This window comes from Podarcis erhardii, assembly GCF_964252035.2.
Source record: "Podarcis erhardii genome assembly, chromosome: 11".
NCBI classification, from domain to species: domain Eukaryota; kingdom Metazoa; phylum Chordata; class Lepidosauria; order Squamata; family Lacertidae; genus Podarcis; species Podarcis erhardii.
The window spans coordinates 26,779,251-26,801,120 of NC_138501.1; the positions used below are offsets into that span (position 1 = coordinate 26,779,251).

General features: G+C 42.3%; 1 protein-coding gene across 4 annotated transcripts in view; it reads right to left on the reverse strand.

Moving 5' to 3' along the window:
• Positions 1 to 21,870, reverse strand: part of ADGRV1 (adhesion G protein-coupled receptor V1) — a 251,864-nt gene that overhangs the window by 18,654 nt on the left and 211,340 nt on the right. For all 4 annotated transcript variants that reach the window (XM_081880292.1, XM_081880290.1, XM_081880291.1 and 1 more), the window contains one exon: positions 11,978 to 12,099. In XM_081880292.1, the coding sequence (XP_081736418.1) occupies positions 11,978 to 12,099 (122 nt within the window). The remainder of the gene's footprint in view (positions 1 to 11,977; positions 12,100 to 21,870) is intronic.

Genomic DNA, 21,870 nt, shown 5'->3' on the forward strand with positions numbered 1-21,870 from the left:
TCGGTGGGTGACGATCGTCTGGGCTTCAGCAGTGGCATCATCGACGGGCAGTTGTTGATAGGCTTGGGCAAGGTCCAGCTTAGTGAAGACCTTACCCTCACCCAGGGAATGCAGCAGGTGTTGGACAACAGGAACCGGATAAGCGTGCTGCTGAAGTGCCTTGTTGATCGTGCACTTGTAGTCAGCGCAGATTCTCACTGACCCGTCTGGCTTGACAGGCGTGACGATGGGGGTTTCCCACTTGGCGTGGTCAACCGGCTCCAAAACTCCTTGGGCGATCAGCTTGTCCAGTTGTTCGTCCACCTTAGCCTTGAGAGCAAAGGGAACCCGGCGTGGCTTTAGCTTGATGGGGGTGACTTGTTGATCAAGGCTAAAGGAGGTGGGCGTACCTGTATATTGCCCCAAAGTGCCGTCAAAAACCTCGGCAAAGTCTTTGACCAGACCCTCAGTCTCTGCGTTAGAGATGCAGTTGATGCCGGTGACTTCCAGGCCGAGGGCATCAAACCAGTCTAGCCCTAGGAGGCTTGGCCGCTGACCTTCGACCACCACCAGCCAGAGCAGGCCCGAAAAATCTTTGAAGGCGATCCGGAACCGGCCAATGCCTACCACGGGAATGTCGTTTCCCTGGTAGTCTCTCAAGTGTACACGGTGAGAGTCGAGTTGCCTTTTGGACACTCTGGGTACCAGTCTTTTGATGGTGCTCCAAGACACGATGGACAGGGCAGACCAGGTGTCGATCTCCATGTCACATGGAGCTCCTTCAATGAGCACCGTGATGTTCAGCTTGCGTCGCATAGGCGAGTCGGTTTAGCCAATCGTGGTTCCAGACGGGCAGCGGCAGTTGGTGAGAGCGAAACAGCTTTCCTTGGCAGACTGGAGTGAAGACTTGGACTTGCGAGTCGGTGAAGGGGGGGTGTCAGACGGAGCCGATTGGCAGACCTTAGCGATGTGGCCCCTTCTGGAACACTTCCTACAGATGGCGTCTCTGAATCGACACTTGGCACGGGAATGGTTGCCTCCGCAGCCGGCACATTCCGGTTGGCCCTTGGACTTCTGTTGGAACTTCCTGCGCTCCCGCTTTGTCTGGTGCACGTCATCGCCTTCACTGGAGGATGCCTCATCACTGCTGGCCTCTTCGTGATGCACTGGAACTGGCTTCCTAGCAAGACGCGGGCTGCTGTACTTGCGGATCTCCTGGGCGGAGCGTTCAGCAGCTTCTGAGGCCACAGCCTCCTCAATGGCTTTCTGTAGCGTGAGGTCTGGCTTGGCGAGGAGACGCCGTTGCAGATGGATGTCCCGGACCCTGCAGACGATTCGATCCATCAGAGCATCGTCTAAGTCTCGGAACTTGCAGTGCATTGCAGCCTGTCGCAGGGCGGTGGTGTAGTTGTTGATTGACTCCCCCTCTGCCTGATTCTGGTGGTAAAACGCATGGCGGGCAGCAATCTTGGACGGCTTTGGCGCGTAGTGGTTGCGGAGCTTCTCTTGGATCGTGTCCCATGGTGTTGCCTGGACTGCTTCAGGCGGAACCAATGCTCGGGCCGTCTCAAACACCTCAGGCCCACAGAGGCTGAGGAATAGGCCCCGCTTCCGTTCCTTTGATACTGCTGTCAGCTCGTTGGCTTGGAGGTAGCAGTCGAACTGAGCGAGGTAGGAGTCCCATGATTCAGAGGCTGGTGCAAACGGCGGTAGAGGCACAAGTGAAGCCATGATTCCGATGCTGGCATGAAGGGCGATGGATGGAACACAGTGCTCTAGCCAGAACAGTCAGCTCTGAATTGGTTCTGTCCAGTGCTTTCGCTCAGTGATTTCGCTCTGTGATTCAGCTCAGTGATTCAGCTCAGTTCAGAGGACGGCCACATCTGGCTGTGCTCTGATGTCCATCGATCCCATCCTCGTTGCCAGTGTTAAGTTGTGGGTTGACATAGCAGACGACACAGCGATTTCTCCAAAGCAGTTCTTTATTTTGTAAGCTGGAACAGAACTAACTGAGGAACTCAGTCAGCCTGCTTATATAGAGCTACAGAACAATTGTAACTGTTGCAACATTCTAAAACTATCCAATCACTGAACGTCACTTTTCGATCCTTCATTTGCATACAAAACTATCCAATCACTGAACGTCACTTTTCGATCCTTCATTTGCATAACTATCTACAATATCCCCCTGCTGGCCCAGGGTGAGAACTTCAGTACATAACAGAGTCAGAGAGTCAGATAAGGCCTAAATTTCAGGATCTCTTCTGGAAAGTGATATTAGCAAGGTGTGTTGGCTTACATTAGTTTTCAATCTGATATTTTCTATTTCATTCTTGTTCTTCTGGTTGTTATTATTTATTTCCTGTTCTACGCTGCCAGGTTACTTTGATAGCAAGCTTATAACAATATTTGTTTCCTCAGCATCATTAAAGTATCTGCATTCCTTAGCATGCCACTTAGATGACCCTTCTTCCACATCATGAATGGTTTCTTTTGTTACCTATTGAAATCAATGCACCTAACTTAGTTTGCTAACTTTAATGGGTCTATTCTGAGCAAAATGTAGCTTTATATCAGCCTGTTTGTCCAAAGCACTAGCATGCCTAAAGAGAAAATGTCCCTAAAAGAATAACTGCATTGTATCTAAACTAAAAACACCTAGAATTAAACTTCTGCCCTATCTTGGCCATTTGTTAAATAATCCCCCCTCCCCAATTCCACATTTGCTTTTTTAAAAAAAGTAACCTCACAAGTTGGTTATTTACAGCACATTTCAATTTAAGCACTCTTAACATGAATAATGATTGAGTTATTAATTCTGCCATCAAGAATTAGAACTCAGTGAGCTGTTTTGACCGCACACAACCAACCACCACTGTTCCTACGGTACATTTAGCCAGTGGCGTAGCGTGGGGGATGCAGGGGGGGCGGCCGCACCGGGCGCAACATCTGGGGGTTAGGGTTAGGGGGCGCAAATCCACGGGTTAGGGGGTGCAAATCCATGGGTTAGGGGGCGCAAATTACTTGCCTTGGCCCGGGTGCTGACAACCCACGCTACGCCACTGCATTTAGCAGCAACCTACAGTAGCAAATATTACTGTTATTACCAGCCCTTTCTGAAAGCTGTATGAACTAGGAATAGCAGCATGAGACAAACCCTTCATATCTGAGGTGTACATGAATGTGAGGAGGTGGAACAACCACAGCAATTTTGGGTTCTGTCACTGTGGAAACCATTCTCTGGCTGACTGGCAGAATGCTGCAAGTGAAACTTAAAAAAAAGAAAGACCAACAGTAAAAGGAAAGGGATAATTTAAGGAAGAAATGCTACAGTTCTTTCATAGACAAGTTGTCCCTCAGGGCTTATTCTTTCCTCACAGACCCCCTAAGTGCAAGGCTACTAAAAATGGTTCTTTATGATTGCAAAATGGTAGTGTCATTATGTTTGAACGGCACTCATCAAAAACGGGCTTGGCCATGTGGAGAATCTCTACACCAATGCTGCACATTGCCATGGATCACTGGCATTGATATTCTCCATGAGGTGCACATCTTTTTAGTGTTACATCACCTGTATGAAGTCACCACACCACCAAGTGGAAGCCGTTCCAGTGGCCTACTACATTTCTTTGCATATGACTCTGTTCAAGACCTTTGTTCACCTTCTAAGACCCTTCTTGCAGTCCTACCACTGAGAGGCATGCACTTGGAGGGAATAAAACAACATCTTATTCAGTGGTGGCATCCAATTTATGGAATCACCTTCCCAGAAAGATGTGTTTAGTCCCACTGTTGCCTGCTTTCATGTAGCCACTTAAGACAGTTACGTTTCAGTGGGATTTTTATAGTTGTTGTTTTAATTACTTCTGTCTGCTCTGTAGTGTTTTACTTGTCTGCACTTTCATTGCATATCAATTTCTTTTATTGTTATGTTATTATACTACTTTATTTTGCTTGTTGAAAGCCACTTTTATATGTATTGGCAGCCAGTACATAAATTTTACAACAAGCAAGCAAGTTCCTCATATGCGTTAAATCAATGGAATGTAGGGAAAGGACCTAATTTGGAGAGAATGGTTCCTGTACTTTTTTCCAACTCTTTGGGCCTAGAGGCCAGTCAGCAAGGGGCTACCAAGGGGCTACCAACATGGAGATTCTTCGAAACAGATTCTGCATGGTGATTGCACCATACAGCGGCCATAATATACAGCTCAACACATGGCTCAAACTCAATGCCACCACTAGGAAGTTGCCTTATACTGAGTTGGACCATTGGGCCATTTAGCACACTACAGGCTCTCTACAGTTGCAGGTAAGGATCATTCCCAGGTTGGTTCACATAGGGAGAAGTTTTATAGGTCAAAACAAGCATTTTGAATTGGGTCTGGAAACTAATTGGCAGCCAGGGCAGTCAGGTCAGGATGAGCATTATACATTCAAACCATCTCGCCCCGGTAAGCAACCTGGCCACTGAATTTTGTTTTGAACTGTGATGTTAATCTATTATTTGATGCGAGATAGCAAGGCCATTCCAAATACAAAACAGAAAAAAACTGGATGCATTGGCAAATGTGTGTGCGTATTTGTGGACGCGTGTATATGTTGTTTACAAAGGGATACAAGAATCAAAGCAAGAAAGGCCTATTTTCCTTGGAAAAGACAGACTGGATTTAATTAGTCACAGAATGACTTGAGACCAAAGACATATATAGCAATCTCTTGTATTATAGAACATTAACAAAAACAAATAAACAAACTGGTAGTTTTGGCAACTTTTGTGGAAATACCACCTGCTTTGTGCATAAATCCAATAAACTGAGGCATTAGGAAGCATAGTCTAGGATATCACTGTAATCCAAAGCGATTGATTTGTCATTTAGTGCTAACCTGATTTTGCTGTTCAGCCCTGCATGTACATAAGCCTTTGTACCTCAGCTATTCCATATTTTAAAATATATCCAAATGGTGCAGCATTTTTACAAAGAGATGCTCGACAATTAATCCACACGTTTTACACAATCATATGGAAAACTAGAGTTTGATAGCAGCATTAGATGGGTTTATTTACAGGACACAGTATTAGACAAACAAGTAGCTCAACTTCGAAACCATTTATCCCTAAAAGTTCTGATTCTGCAAGTTCTTCTGGATTTCCTAGATAATGCTGATCCATCCCCTGCAAAATGCAGGATGAGGTACATGTCTTTGTTTGATCCAGGGCTTCCTCAGATTTGGAAAAGCAGGGATGGAAAAACTGTGGCCCTCCAGATATTCTTAGACTACAAGTCCCATCAGCCTTGACCACTGGACTATGCTGACTGGGGTTGATTGGGAGCTGGAATCCAGCCACATTTGGAGAGCCATAGGTGCTCCATCTTTAATCCTATGAATTAGGTTATAGCAACTGATCCAAGACCATTTGAGGATTTGAATCCAGATTTCCAGTCGAAGTCCAGCAGTCTAATCAAGGGGGTCTCAAATTCTAGAGCAGGATTGGGCCAGGTTCTCCACCCTGTTGTAAACAACAGTGCTGGAAACTTTTCCAGTGAAATTGGAGTGTGCTGCAGGGGGTGCCAAAAGGGAGGAGGAAATGAAGTTGTTACTAGGAGCAAAGGAGATATGCAACATTTTGCGGGGAGGGGGGGGGGCTTACTAATAAAATGGTGGTGGCATTTCAATTTTCTGTCTTTTCCGGAAATACCATAATGATTTGAGACCTCCTACGAGCCACAGGGACTTAAGTGATTTTATAAAATATAGTGGGGGGTTTTATATATAAATATAGATATATAACACAATAGGGTAAGTTTCAGCTGGCTCCTAGCTTAAAAAGGCAGAGGAGAAACAAAAGGGGAAGAAAATCAAGGTGCTTCTACGTCTGCCATTTATGCCTCAGTAACAAAAATTTTCCATGTCACTTTGGCAACAGCAAAACAACAAATGTGAAGATTTAAACCACTAATAAACTGATGGTGCAAGCTGGTTTGGAGTTCTTTCTTTCTTTTTTTAATTCAGCTGACCTTTGTCAAGGCAAACAAGGAACACTTGACATTTTAGTTAAAATAAATAACACATAATGATCTTTTAGTTGTGGTAAGCTTCAATGTTGCACAACTCTTTCCAGACAAAAATTATCTTTGTTGCAAACCCATACTCACACATGAAGAATCCAGAAAATAGTTTCCTAACAAAGCACTTATAAGTCATTCCCTTTGGAGCCTTTATCTGACTAATGGCAATTTCTGGGGTGGGGGAATCTATTTTTACGAAGGTTCTGTATCAATCAAGTTTGAATCAAGTGAACAATTAAAAAGACATACCCACCATCTTAGCTTTCACCTATCTGCTCTGGTAAAAAGAAACTGTAGCATTACCACATTATAATTTATATTACAAAAATTATAATAGATTAGTTGTTGCCAACATTTGCACCGTGATCAAGTGTGCTTAAATTACTCAGATGGCCTCTATCTATCCTAACCAAAAGCTGTGTCCTGACAGGGATAATTTTCCTCTGTTGTAGTGGCACTTTCTGGAATTCCATACATGTGCTCTGATTATAATTGCCCCATTCTTAGATTTATTCTGTTTTATTACCAGATTTCATTTCACTTCTTCCATTCTTTCTTTTTCAAACAATGTGGGCAAGTGGTACTCAGAACAGTACTTGAAATTCTGAAATTTGCCAATGTTCCAATCTAAACCACATACTGTTTCTGTTGTGCAGTGACGATTTCCTTTTTCTGTAAAAGCTTTGCATCTGCAAAGGAACAATGCAGACTATTCGTAGTTTACTAATTTGATATAACTCTTCAGAAAGAAAAATGAAATGGCTTACCCAAAAGTATTTAGCATATTATTTCTGTATCTCACACTTTTGTTCTCAACAGCTATTAATGCAGAGCAGGCAAAAAAAACCAACCATATTGGGAAACAAAGTTATCAGGGGAAAGCTATGGTATTGGGAATTTTTGTATTTAGTCTGGTAACTAGAGGGGAACAAGATAATGAATTAGGTGGAAAAAGTGGACATTTCTGCCAATTTGTTTCAATGACTGACTGTGAGTTCTGGTATTAGGAGAGGGAGAGATAATATTCTATTTATTGTCTCCAGTCCATATGGGTCATAACTTTATAAACCTTGTTCATAGGAATGGGGAAAATGTGGCCCGCCAGATATTGTAGGACTCTGCCTCCCATTGGTGCTGGCCATGGTATATTGCTGGCTGGGCAGATGTGGGTTAGAGTTCAACAACATCAGGGGAGCACCCAGTTGGGGAAGGCTGCTCTAACTACCACACCTAATTGGCAGATTGTTGCCATCGTCAAGCCTTGGTTCTGAGCTCCAAAAGGTGCATTGCCAACCATCAAAGGTGGAAATAGAATGGTGGACTTAATCTGATCACACAAGGCAACTGTTATGGTCTTCAGATGCAGATATTAACACGTATGAGGGTCTACAATTCCATCCTAGTAAAAATGATTGCAGCTGCAGCTTTTAAGAATGAATCATCTTAGTTCTAAAGCACAGTGAAACAAAAGTGCAGAAAGGTTCACTTTAACCTTTTGGAAAAATTAATTTGTGAATCAATATTTTCCTCTTTGCTGAGTTGTTTTATGGCCAGTGGTGGTATTATGGCCACTGACGAACGTTTTCATCACTGAAATGTTAAGTGCCAGAAAAGCTGAAGAGAGATAGGAGTGGAAGAGCTGTAATGCGATTAGGTGCCCCCCCCCCAACACACAACTGCTGCTGAGTGCTCGCCAATGCCAAATTTAGAAGTAATCATTAGATTTGCCTCTTAATTAGGGAAGATTTTTGGAACGCTATCAAACAAAATAAAAAAGAAGACTACAGACAGCATTGTTTCACTACCCTTAGCTAGCAGAGAACATCATTCTCACTTGCGGGTTAAATGGCATTAGGGTAGCACATAAAAAGTTCCTTTTTCAGCCTGTGTGTAATGCACAGAAAAAGGAAACTGCTGTTATGCTGTGGCCCATTCAATGCAAATCAAAAGAGTTACAGGAAACTTCAGCATCACTAAGCTACTATTAAGAATTGCGTAAAAGAGCAATATTCAATATTCTTTAATGAGGACAACAGTGAAAGAGGGTGAATACCTCTCCCCTCCATTCTAGAACTGTATCTGAGTGAGCTAACTCAGGAGGCATTATCTGAAAATGCCCCAGACCTATGATGCTGAAATTCAGTAGTTGCTGCCACTACACTGTGGTAGCTAGCGCGCGCGCACACACACACGTGTTCCATAACCACTTCCTGGGTGGTCAAGTTTCTTTCACAATCATCTATTTATTGCCTTCCTCCTTCTGCCTTTCTACACCACCTCCCACTTTACCACCACTGTAGCTCCATCTATATTATTCCACATCAGGGCCTTGGGAAGCAGCCATCTAGGCTTTCCTACCACATCTCATTTCAATATCTCGTCATAGGCATTGACCCACATGAGCCTGTTCAACTGTACCCACTGCAGAGACTGGCCTTAGTTTTGTTTTCACTTCTATGAATCACAGAATCATAGAGCTGGAAAAGACCCTGAGGATTATCTAGTCTAAAACCCTGCAAAGCAGGAACATGCAGCTGCCCCTTATGGGGACTGAACTTGAACCTTGGCATTATCAGCACCATGCACTAACCTACTGAGCTACATCGTATGCCATTACTAAACTCCATTTATGTATCAACACAAACTTGAATACAGGTTGATAAGGAAAAAGGAACACACTTCTACAGCACCATAGGCAAATCAGTTTATTTGCAGTTTTGCATATGTTTGCTCATTAAGTCTGTTCCATCCCAGTTCCACGTTACTATAAAAATAGCCTTGCTTGATCAGAGCAAAGGCCTGTCTAGTCTAGCATATTATTTCTTACAGCAGCCAACTAGAAACCTCCAGGAAGTCCACAAGCAAGACATGAGGATAACAACCCATTCCCATGGTTCTTCCTCAGTAACTGGTATTCATACAACCATAATGACTTTAATAATCGATAGCCTTCTTTTCCATGTATGTCCAATCCTCTTTTAAAGCATCTAAGCTGCCACAAATTGCCCCAACATGTACTTTCTATGAAGCTTAATTTGGGGCAATCCTCCATTCTCCTTTAGCCCCCTGCACTCAACCCCATTTGGTTGAGCAGTGTACCCCAATCTCCTGGATAGGCTTTCTGTGAGCACAGATTGGTGCACAGGTGGGGAAACATTCCTTCTGTGAACTTCCATTCACTTATATTAGGATCCAAGCCATTGGGAACTTTGTAGGGATTACATTTCAGAGAGTTGCCTGTTGTTAACCTCTCTCTCTCTCTCTCTCTCTCTGTGTGTGTGTGTGTGTGTGTGTGTGTGTGTGTGTTGCTTTTTGGCTCTTACTTCCTTCAGGTCCTCTTAATGGCATTAAGTAGCACCTGTTGCAAAGGTACCCAGAGACATGAAACTAGTAACTGAACTGGGTGTTATTGATTGGCAGCTGGCATTGGGCAAATGGAAGCATTTGGAAGAGAAGGGAGTGGGAGATGGGAGATATAAACAGTAAAACTGAGAAAACTGGATCATGATTGGCATGAAAGGAAGGGCTGGAAGCTGCAGATGGGAGTCTAGTGGCAATGACTGGACAGCATAAAACAGCATACGTCTCAAAGGATTTTGAACATTATTGTAACTTGTTGCTATTACATATTGCTAAATGTTGCTTTATTCATCTGGCTCCCTCTCCAGAAACAGTTAAGGCAGAGATAAAAGCTTTAAAAGACACTCTGGAGACTGGATATTTGTGTCACATCTATTTTGCAATGTACTATTTGCAGCTTGGAATAAGCTTTCCTGTGCTAACTATATCCCTGGAGTTCACGCTACCTGTCACTAATCAGTGAGATGTAAAATACATCAGTGCTTTGAAAAAAATAGTCCTTTTACTAAATTTAAATTGTGGTTAATAACCCGGGCTACTCATTCTGCTTCTCCTTTTCTGTTTATAAATATGCACTGGCTGCTTCTGGACATGAACTATAGTGTTACAGGAAGAAGTCTCAGGCTTGCTTCCTTGACTTCCTCCTCTTCTGGTGAGCCAAGAGGGAGAGACTGGAAGCTTCCATTTTAATATTCGATGAACCACAATTTGTGATTAATCTTAGATATGGTTAGCTGAAACAAATCAATTTCATTGGCTTGTTGTATCATTAACCACAGTTAGCTCTAGATGGAAGAAACAGCAAACTGCAGTTAAACTAAAATGGAAATGAATGCAAGAAAAGAATGCAAGCTCAATGCTCACTATGGTTTGTTCTCAGAACACTGAACTATGGTTTAACATTACGACTAAACTAGACCATTAGTCAGGAGTCCCACAGTGATTGGGATTGGTCAGAGGGCTAGGAGGAATGGGATAAGGATGCAGAATGGGAGCAATGGGATCCTAGGGAGGAGCCCAGAGTGTGGGGAGACTACTACCAGACACCCTGAGAATCTCATCAGTGGTACTCTTGTCCACTTGCAACTTGGTGGATGGAAGGGTGAGGTCCACAGCACCTGAATGACACAGGCATCGTTTCACGGATAGCCACTGTAGGGAAGCTACTAGAGGTTGGCAGGGCCAGTTAGAGAAATACCTCTGCTCAATCTGCCTCCCCTCCCCCAAACTGGTGAAAAAGATGTTTGGAGCTTCAAAGATGTGGGTACTTTTAATTTTGAGAAAGTGCTGTGGGCACCAGAGGGACATGGCATATCAAAAATGGCTGTTATATTAAACATGGTTGACAAAGGAGTGTTGGGCCTAATGAGCACAGCAACTCATCTCCACTAGGTCTTGTCCCCATGAAGCAATTGCTGAGACTGGAGGTCCCTGCCTCCCCATTCCCTTGGCTCTGAGCCTTCTTCCCTTGGTGGCTCCCCCAGCTGGCTCCTCCCACCATTCTTCTGTGTCCAACTAGTCCATGACATCAGGTGCCCATAAATGAAAAAGAGAGCATCTACATCAGCCACTGCCACACTCACTCACAGAAATAGAAGATGATTGTACTTTTCCTCTGTTCAGAATAGATGGAAAGGTGGGTGTCCTGGCATTCAATAAAATGTGGTCATGTTTAAGGTGGGGTGATGTTCAGTGTAGGTGAGACCGAGCCAGTGCAAATAGGAACGGAGTAAGAAGAGCAAATGGTATTTGGTGCACTGCAGATTTTTAAAGGGATATTCACCAAGATTTCCCCAGGGCACCATAGTGGGCATTGGTGGGCATACTGGCACCTGCAGGCACTGTGTTGACAACCCCTGAATGGTTGTAGGTTTAGTATTTTCCTAGCTGTGGTTGCTAAAAAGCAGCTGATCCCTCAGTGTTATTTTAAGAATCTGTCCTTAAGCCACATATGCCAGGAAGAGACCCAGACACTACAATGGGTACTTACAAGTACTTTGACAATCAGGCTCCATATGTAAACTCTCTTAATTCTGCCCTCAGATTTTTATCTTAAAAAACCAACTTTTAATATTTAAACACTAACCCCACAGAAATCAATGAGATTTCCACTGCATATTATTTTATTCTGCTTCATATATTTTTCCATGGTTATTCTAATAAAAAATACTTTGCCATTCCCAGGCTACAGTTCCTGTCTTAGTCCATCATTTAGTGTGACAGCAAACTTCATCTACACTAAAAGAAATATAGGATGTAGCTGTAGATCTCTTCTTTTTCTTATGCTGTTGGCACCAACCTATGTCATCAAACCATCATATATACCACATTATCATACATGTATATAGACATCTCTCGCATGCTGGATGGTGAGTTAAGAGAGGAACTCGAGCTGCATTTTATTAAGATGTCACTATAACCAGCTCTGAGTAATGTCAGTGTTTTAAGTATGTAGATATCCCAAGTTGTCTTTTCTCTTCTCTGTATTCAAAGTTTGGATTTGGCACACTACGGTAAAAAAGTGCCTGGTTTTCAGCTAAAGTGAGTAAAGAAGAAATCTAACTTACCTGAAGGCAGTTGAAAATGACAAAGAAGACCAGCATCCATAGATGTCTATAAGCCATGTGCAGTCCTCCCCATAGCCATGTAATGGAAATGAGGGCAAACAGGTATAAAACCAGTGGGATTTCTAGAAAAAATTAGAACAGGGGAATTTATCAGCTTTGTTAAAAAAAATTTTTAAAAAAGTTTCAGTCTTGAACTGTGGGTAGAGATGTTTCTAAGTTCTCAACTTCTGCTTTGAACATCAGAATTACATAACAAGGGCAATCAATATAGTGGTGACTGGGCAGTTTCTGAATCTGCCCTTTCCTGCTTTCGGTCAGCTTTTGAGGAGAGGCATGAGAACGAGAGCACCATCTGCTGACTAATTCATCCCCAAAGGCTGCCGTGCAAGATCTGAAATGATGTATCCGGCAGCAAACAGTGGGGGTCAGTGGGTGCAGCTGTCTTATGAAACACACAGGGGGGAATTATTGCATTTCAGGGAGGACAAAGCATGTTTGGCCTCTATAAAAGCAGGTTGGGAACCAAGTGAAAGACTTGCTGAGTCAGCAAACATTGGCTTTCCAAATAATCGAAGTGCTGATGAGGGCATGGGAGAATTCGGAGGAAGAAAAAAAAAAAAGAATTTAGCATTTAGATGAGCAAACAAATTCCTTAAATTCCATGAAAAGACTGATCAGGTGATACCAGATTGATCTTTGGTATTGACATTGCACTCACAATGGATGGCAAAGTCCGTATTTGCTCAGTTTTGTACCTTTCAGACTGTACAGTTGTTCTGCAAAGCATTGCCCTTTCTCCACATTATTAATGCCCCTTCAGCAAAACTGACAAACGAGTGACGAGAACAACACACAGGAACACAGTAGCTTATCCGGTCTCCCAAGCTCACGTGCCTTTGCTTGATGCAAAAGATAAATCATATATTGAGGCAGGTAGCTGACAGCATGGACAACTTCCAGCCAGGCAAGGAATAGCTGCTTAAAGGATTTCAGTACAATTGCCTTCATCACCATCATCATGACACTGATATTTGTAAAACCCATTGTCTGTTTCTGTTCACAAAGCAGGGGCTGCTTGAAGCAACAGGACAAATGAAGGCAGGTGGTAAATACTATGTAGAATTCTCCATCCAGGCACTTTTAAGGCTGCAATCCTATACCTACTTACCCAGCAGGAAGCACCACTGAACTCAACAGCACTTTAGAAAAAGCATGTACAGGATGACGCCGTAAGTTTGGTTTTAATAAACTTATGGGGTAAAATTCAATGATGTGCAATCTCAGCTTGCCAGATGAACAATGCTTTCTCCCTGAACACTGTTCTGGTTGTTTTATTGACCCACCCCAGCCAAGTTTTTTTTGGGGGGGGGGGCTGAGGGGCGAATGGGGGAAGGAGAGGTAGGAAATACCTGCAGCACAAATGAAAGCCCTTGAACAGGTCTCTTTCAACCCCCTTCTCTCTCTCTCTCTCTCTCTCTCTCTCTCTCTCTCTCTCTCACACACACACACACACACACACACACACACACACAGAGGCATTACTGGAATGGCCCTTTTTGTCCTTATTATGCAAGAAACAGGCACCGAGTTCCATCAGACATGGAGGGGCTCGGCACATGTACATGATGTCACACATGCGACACACATGTGATGTCACACATGTCAGGAGGAGCCTGCAAGGCATGCAAGGCCCAGCCCCTCAAGATTGGGGGAGGGGGTGGCTCAGCCTCATCCCCACATACTTTGCGGCCCATAGAGTTGGTGCCTACGACAAGAAATATTCCTGGCAGGGCAGTCACTTCAGCAGGCTATTCTTTCACTGGTTAAGGAAGAACTCCAGGGCTCACCCCCACCTATGGCCAGGAAGTTGCGCAGTATCTAGGGCCTCTCAGAAATCCTCTAAGACAGTGATCACAGGACTACATCCTTTGAGATGTTTTCTTGCTTCTTTTCACAGTAAACCAGATTTACATTGTAATTGCAGTATTATGTGCCTCGGACTTTTTCAAACAGCTGCCTATCCAATACTGATACCCAATATGGAAAAAGGAATCATCTTAGTCAAAGATTTAAATGGATGTGTCCTTAAAAGGCCCATACAGAAACAGGATACAACCAGGATACAACCAACTTTATTCGCACCATGGTTAGACCTATCCCGAATTCCTGCCAGCCAGGCAAGTGGAAGGTGTTTTTTTCCCAGGAAATTGTGTCTTATATCATTAAAGTAGCTATCTGCTGTTTGGTGTTAATTTGCATTAATGCTCTTTGCTTCCATTTTTCACTTTAAATGTGAACATCATACTAAGCCACTGTGTTATGAAATGAGAAATTAACGCAACATATTGAAAGCAATTAAAAAGCAGCAATGCACAAAGTACTGGGGTGTTTTGTTTTGTCTGAATGGTTGAGCTTAAAAAGCAAAACAATATAGAACATTTGTGCAAGTTTGGCCATCTCTTTCAGACTTCTGCTTATGCAGCTTTGAAAGTTGGATCGGGGGGAGGGGGAGGGAGAACACATAAACTACTAAAGCTATCATGCTTAGGCACAATGAGAAAAAAGGATGGATAAGCTAACATTTGGCATAGGTTTGAGCTGAAGTATAGGAAAGGGTTGGGGGAGAACTTGCACAGTCATTCCATGGGAGCTGGGTGTGTGTTTGAGGCTGCAAACCACTGCATGGATGGCAGATATTGCCTGCTTTTCCAAACATGGACTCCTTTCCTGGCCAGCCTTTGTGTGAGATCATAAATTCTCCAACAGGTGTGTACGTGATGTCTCATTGCTCTTCTCACATCCATCCCACCCCACACACACCCGAGTGGATCGGCCACAGTCCAATAGACTTGGTGAGGTACATTTTTAAAAAATATGCTTTGTTATATTAAAATGTTAAGTTCAGGCCTTGTGCAGCAAGTGGCATAATTAAAAGATGCTGAAAGTGTGCAGAGCTTCCTGTTTTTCTCAAATCATTTGGAAATTCAGCTCGTGTTCTATTATGTTGCAGTTTTGTCAATAACAATTGCTTCACTATGGAGTGTTTAACGTATTAATACAATGCTGAAATCCAGCCAGTTTTCAAAAGTCAATAGCTGGCCGAGCACTCTGCAGTGACATTTTGTCCTGGCAACCCAGCATATTTTGATCAAACAAAGCATTCAAAACAAGAACAAATAAGACTTGCTAAGCAGCTCCTGGGAAGCCTTAAAATACATGCTTTGGAAAAAAAGTAAGGTATTGCAGAAAAAGAAGAAGTTGTCAATAACATGTGCTTAAAGGAAACATTAGCTAAGAAATGAAGGGATCCAACTGGCTTTGTTAACTAGATCCCAGTCTCATACAGACACATATTGCATAGGGTGACTGAGGTCTAAGTATCAGAACAACAATCAGAACAACACTAGGAACAGTAACCACCTACAATTGCCAGGAATAAAACTCAGAAGACGCAATATATCAACAGAATGGTGGAACAGTCAAGCCTTTAACAGAATAGTGTAGGTGAGGAATGTAAAATGGAAGCTTAAGTTGAACATTAAAGGCCATTGTTAGGACCTTGCCTGGCTGCTTTACAAATACTGTCAAACAATTAGCTCTTTATCAAACGAGAGGGATAGGAGATTCTGTTTAACTTTCCATCAGTACGATCTATGTTTTGGAAATATATGCACCAATTGACTTTTACATGTGCAGTCCTATGAAATCTGCTACAAAAGTTCTTCACTACTTAGAAAGAAACTGCAGGGCAATGTGTTATCCTGAGTTGCAGGTGCTTATGCACATGGTTGGGTGGAAAGCCTATAGAAAGTAAGTTTTCATTTTAATCTTCTGTATCTTATGAGAATTGCAGCCGGATGCTAGATCAAATTGCATTTGCAGGGGGGAAATACTGAGCACAATCCAGCACAACTTAAGCATTGATTCAATGGGAGAAGTCAGCACACATTGAGTTTCTCCCATTTAAATCACTGAGGCTTAAACAAAAGTTTTATTTTGTGGATGAAGAGGGACAGAGGAAAAACTGTAGCTAACATAATTTTCCCTTTAAGGGAGACTTATCAGGATCTGCATCCAGGAGCCTTATCAAAATTAAGTACAGAATTAAATATAGTAAAGGGTAAAGGGAACCCTGACCATTAGGTCCAGTCGTGACCGACTCTGGGGTTGTGCGCTCATCTTGCTCTATAGACCGAGGGAGCTGGTGTTTGTCCACAGACAGCTTCCAGGTCATGTGGCCAGCATGACTAAGGCTTCTGGCAAACCAGAGCAGCACACGGAAACACCGTTTACCTTCCGCCAGAGCGGTCCCTATTTATCTAATTGCACTTGACGTGCTTTCGAACTGCTAGGTTGGCAGGAGAATTAAATATACTTAGACTAATAATTTTCTTTTATTAAAAAAATGCTTAAGAGTACTAATGCACTGACAGATGCCATATACTTCTTTTATGTAAAAATAAAAGACTAAAAGAACACCTTTCCAAGGGGAATGTTTAGGATAATATAATGTTTTTATGCTTTCAGAGCCTTCAGCTGAGTAATAAAAACTAAATAATCTGCAAAGGCCATGCTACAAATGGCCCACTACGTTAAGGAACAGAAGGGAAGAACGAAAAGTTCAAACTTGCTTTTATAAGCAGCAGACATGCCCTTTCGTGGAGCATGTCACTGACAGCTCAGCTTATACCTTAATGAATTGTGCCTTGCTCGGGCGTTTCTTGCTTCAGCACCATAAACATACTTAACAACCCAATCCTATTTATTCAATGCCTAGTCCCACTGTGTTCAAAAGGCATTATTTCCGAATGAAAGTGCATACAATCACATCTTAAGTTATCCGATCAAGCAAACGAAACCCAACTGTCTCTACCTGAGATAGAAGCATCTGAGCCTTTTAAGCATTCCCCTAAAATTACATGTCACTTGCTAACGTGTATAAAGGTTGCCTGGGATAGCTCAGTTGGTAGAGCAGGAGACACTTAATCTCAGGGTCATGGGCTGTGCCAGATTTACGTATAAGCTAAACAAGCTATAGCTTAGGGTCCCACTCTCTTGGGGGCCCCCAAAAAAATTAAAGGGAAAGAAAAACCTGGATGTACATTTCCAAAATATAAGATAAAAATCAAATAAAATAAAACTTACATACATTAACAGTGTTTTGTGTTGTGTAGGCTCCTATGATGTAAGTAATGGGCCCCGCCTACTAGCCTGCTCCCTAAAATATCACTGGTTTGCTCATTTCTGTATATAGGGTGCCTACATTCTGCATGTGCAAATGGCTTTAGATACCTATTAGGTCCATAAATTACCATATACCATATATTCAACACAAAAAACAGTGACAATTTGGTGTTGACAAAGGACAGCTGGACATATAAAAGGCTCCTTCAGTAGCTTAGGATCTCATCAAACCTAAATCCAGCCCTGGTCATGAGTTCGAGCCTCACGATGGGCAAAATAATCCCTTCCAACTCTCTACGATTCTATGATGGTTCTTTTAAAACTATTGTGGTGGGGGCAGTCAGGAGTAGGGCTAGCAGCAGTGGAAAGAACTAGGAGTCGATTTACCAGTCCTGATCATCTGCACTGAAAGGGCGTGTGTGTTTTTTGACCAAAGAGGTAGGTGAGGCTAAAGTTGCACACATTTTCATGTATAGTATGTTGGCATACTGCACAGATTTAATTTGTTCCATTTCAACCATACATGGTTGAAAGCCAGCTGGTTGAAATTTTGCAAGTTAAACACAAGCAAAGCAGAGAGCTTAAAAGCTCTTTTTGTGCAGAGAAAACCCAGTATACGTACAGCCTAAGAGGAAACCGGCTTTTAAGTCTTGTGCTGTTACGGTACTTTCCTTAAGAAGTAAAGCAGTGAAACCTTTGTTAAGGAATACTACTGGGATGGGAGACACTTTGGGTCATTCATTAGTTATGATTAGAAAACTAGGTTGTTGGCAATACAAACTAATAAGCTTTATTTGTTAATAAATATCTGGTCCTTGATCATGATTTTGGCATAGCTTATTGGAAAAGATATTTTTCAGCTGTCAACCAAAGATCAAAATATTTTCAGGGTTTGAGCCACAGTGATTCATGTTTGCCCTTTAAATGTTAACAATTTTATGTTAGCTTGAGTTTTGAGATCAGAAAACATTTGTGCAAATGGTTTAAGTACAGAGTACACCATACTTTGTTGCTTGAGTTAAAAATACTAATTGCTCAGCACTGAAAAGCGATGAAGTCAAGAATGTATGGCACTTCTAGACTGCCACTATTTTCCAGGAGGGATTCAAGTACATACTGGAAATTTAGGTTTACACAGTTAAGTGGATTAAAGTGCTCTGTTGCCCTAGTAGTGCAACAAAGCCACTTAAAAAAAAAAAAAACCCTACCCCAGAACATTTGTGATTTAAAAAGTGATGGTGAAATGTACTGAAAAAACGTGGGATGAAAAAATGATTAATGGGAACACATATAAACACTCCATGAGCAGATCAGGATGAATGTTCATTGTTGTAGAACCTCCCCTCCAACAAATAAAAACGAATGCTCAATAAAGACCAGACACAATGCACACCCTCAAGGCACTTCTAAATGTCTGAATCTTCTTTGTAATGTCAGCATATTGTGTTCATTTCCCCCCTGGCTATGGTGTTTACATTACCCATAAAAAGAATAATTGGAACATTGTGTTAATAGTGCCCTGAGTTTCTTTGCAAATATTTGCTTTGCTTCTCTCTCTTGAGTTGAAAAGGTGACATGATGTGTTTAAATTTTAATATATTTTTAATTAGTTGGGGGGGGAAACTATTCTGTAAAGTAACTTTCATTCTCTTCATAGCAGGGCTAGAAGGACAGAAATTGATCTGACGGGGGGAGGGGAGGGAGAGGGCAAGATTCTGCCAAAGGAAAAAGCATTTTAAGGCCTCCTGAATTCAACGAGAACAATTTGAGAAAACACTTAACTGAACTCTCTCAAACAATTACATAATGAGCTTCTTACTGCAGTTTAATCTTTTCTCAAAAGTTTATGCATGGGCTGTCCCAGAGTTATGTTAAGGAAGGAAACAGAGTCTCAGCACAGGAAAAATGTTAATCCCAAAGTAAAGCCACTTTTAGTAAAGGAAAGCCAGCAGCGGACAATGCCCAAGTTAGTGTCCGTGGAAGAAAAATTCAGGTATGCTAAACAGGCAACTTACCAGAATGCCTATGAGCTCTACATTGCTCCCCAGGCAATGATCCAGCAAGAAACCATACAACTTCCCTGTTTGGGGTGAAAGAAAGGGAGGAGGGAAACCCCACATACTTATGGTGAATTGTGAAGCCTCCAGTGAGCTCTGAATTATGATCACTGTATGCGATTCCTTGCTTGCCATATCATGAGCCAATCAAGGGGTTTTGGACACACAAAGTAGTTGAAGACATATCCTTCCAGACCAGCCCTCATTTAGATTTTGCCACTGACTGTCCTAGCATTAACCTTATTGTATTTCTCACACATACATGCCTGGGGTGGGAAGCCTCAGGCCATAGGGCTGAATGTGGCCCTCCAGGGCATGTTATCTGGTCCTTGGGACCCTCTCTGGCCATGCCCCTCATTGGTCCTGCTGCAAAGCCTCTTCTCGTGGTTTTGCCTAGCTAGAATGTGTCCTTGAATGTTAATGCTTATCTTCCATCCAGACAAGCAGTGTGTAGAAACTAGCCTAATGAGCAAACAAAACAAACCCCCAAAACATCTGTGTGGGAATTGTGGAGAAAAAATGTAACAATGAATGGGTTTGGAATGGGGGTGGGGAAGTAAACACTAGTAGGAAACCCCTCTGGGCACAGGATTAGTAGAAGGCAGAAATGCAAAGCAACAGTCCCCTGAATTAATAGTATCACTGGGTCCCTAAATCGGGTACAGTGGTACCCCTGTACTTAATTTGTTCCGGAGGTCCGTTCTTAACCTGAAACTGTTCTTAATTTGAAGCACCACTTTAGCTAATGGGGCCTCTTGCTGATGCTGCACCGCCGGAGCACGATTTCTGTTCTCATCCTGAAGCAAAGTTCTTAATCTGAGGTACTATTTCTGGGTTAGCGGAGTCTGTAACCTGAAGCATGTGTAACCTGAAGTGTATGTAACCCGACGTACCACTGCAGTGCCAATATGTGGCACCATCTGAAAAATGGTCAGTAGAAAAATACTGCAGATAGATACCTGAGGGAGGGGTCGGGAAGGGTAGTTTAGATTGTTTGACATGTCAGGCTTCATTAGCGAAGGTGGTATCTGAATTGTAATTATACTTTGTATCGATGCCTCGGGCATCAAAGCTTTGCCATCCCAGATGTTCAGGAACAAACCAAACAAGATTTGTTTTTAATATATATATATATGATTGGTTTAAGTGGAGAACTGGGTGTGAACATTTGGAAAGAGATATATTAAAAACAGTTAATGACTTGTTGGCAATTCAAAAGAAGTTCCATACATCATTCCCCTTCATCAAAACTTGTCATCTGTTAGTCAATTACCTTGCATTGCTGCTATATTCTATGACTCAGCATGCTCATTTCTAAGGTGAGAGTAAACACATATATGAATCATCCGCATGCAATGATTTTATATATATTTATATCTGGGAGTGACTTACTGGAGCACGTGTATTTCTGGAAACCAGAGCATGGCAAGTGACCTGCAGGGTTGAGGCGTAAAAATTTAGAGCAGCTAGTCACGTTCTGTTCTGTTGTTTGGCTATATTTTTATAAAAAATGCCCAAGAGATTTCAGACTTGGAACATCAAACTAGATGATCCTACTTAAAGTCCAGAGCAAACTGGATCAAACTTGCAGATTCTCCTGACGTGGCTATGCAGAAACAATTTATGTACTGCAAGTGAACAAACATTGCACACTTTTTGTGTGTAATAAAAGTCCAAGAGCCTGCAAAGCTGCATAAGGAAATGGCAAAAATGCAAGGAGGGGGTGCACAATCATTTCCCTAACCACTGTTTTCTCCCCTTTAGGAAAACACATGTTGGTACACCATAGAAGGGAGCAGGTGGGATGGAAGGAGGGGGAAGTGGTGGGTTGGGGAAAGGAGTTTCTGCAGTGGCAGATGTAACTACTTGGGCTTCTGATCCATAGGCTCAAGCTGTTAGTTTGTTTGATTTTTTTTATTTTAGCTACTGTTCCATTTGGTTCCTGTACAAATATTTTTAAAACTCTTGGCAAAGAACAAAACACTTTGCAGCAAAGTTATACAAACCAGCTTAGAAAACAATCTGAACCAACTGAAACCTTCCAAATAAATAAAGCAATATGGTTTTATAAGCTGAATATGTTCGTATTTCAGAAAACAGAAAACAATCTTTCCCTTTTTGGAGATTTTAAATGCTGAAAGAATGGCCAATGGCAACAATTTTGCTTGGCTGCAGTAACACAGCAATGCTGAACATTTGATTTCTAGCACAGAATCCCACACACCATACAGAATCATGGGAGTTCAGTTGTCATCTGTAAAGAAGATCTATTCATAGACCCAACAGAACTGAAGAAATGCTTCAAAAAGTTAAGGAAGGCTGCATTCTATGCAGATGCCCCATTGATTATGGTGGGGCTTAGTTTTGGGTAAACATGCACAGATTGTGCCATTTGCCCAACATGTTGAAATGTGCACTCACAACTTACTGATAGCTCACAATATCTCACTGCTGGTGAAGTCCAAGAGCCCCACTCTAAACACTGCAAGGAGTCTCTCTTGCTGCTAGAGGTCATATATTATGTATTAACCACCTTGCTGTCTGATGGAATGTTGAAGATCCTAGCTCTTTATTTGTAAAGAAATTATGGTACCTGTTACAATCACCAAAGCTGGTGTCACTAACCTGGGGGCTTATAATGCACAAATGCAA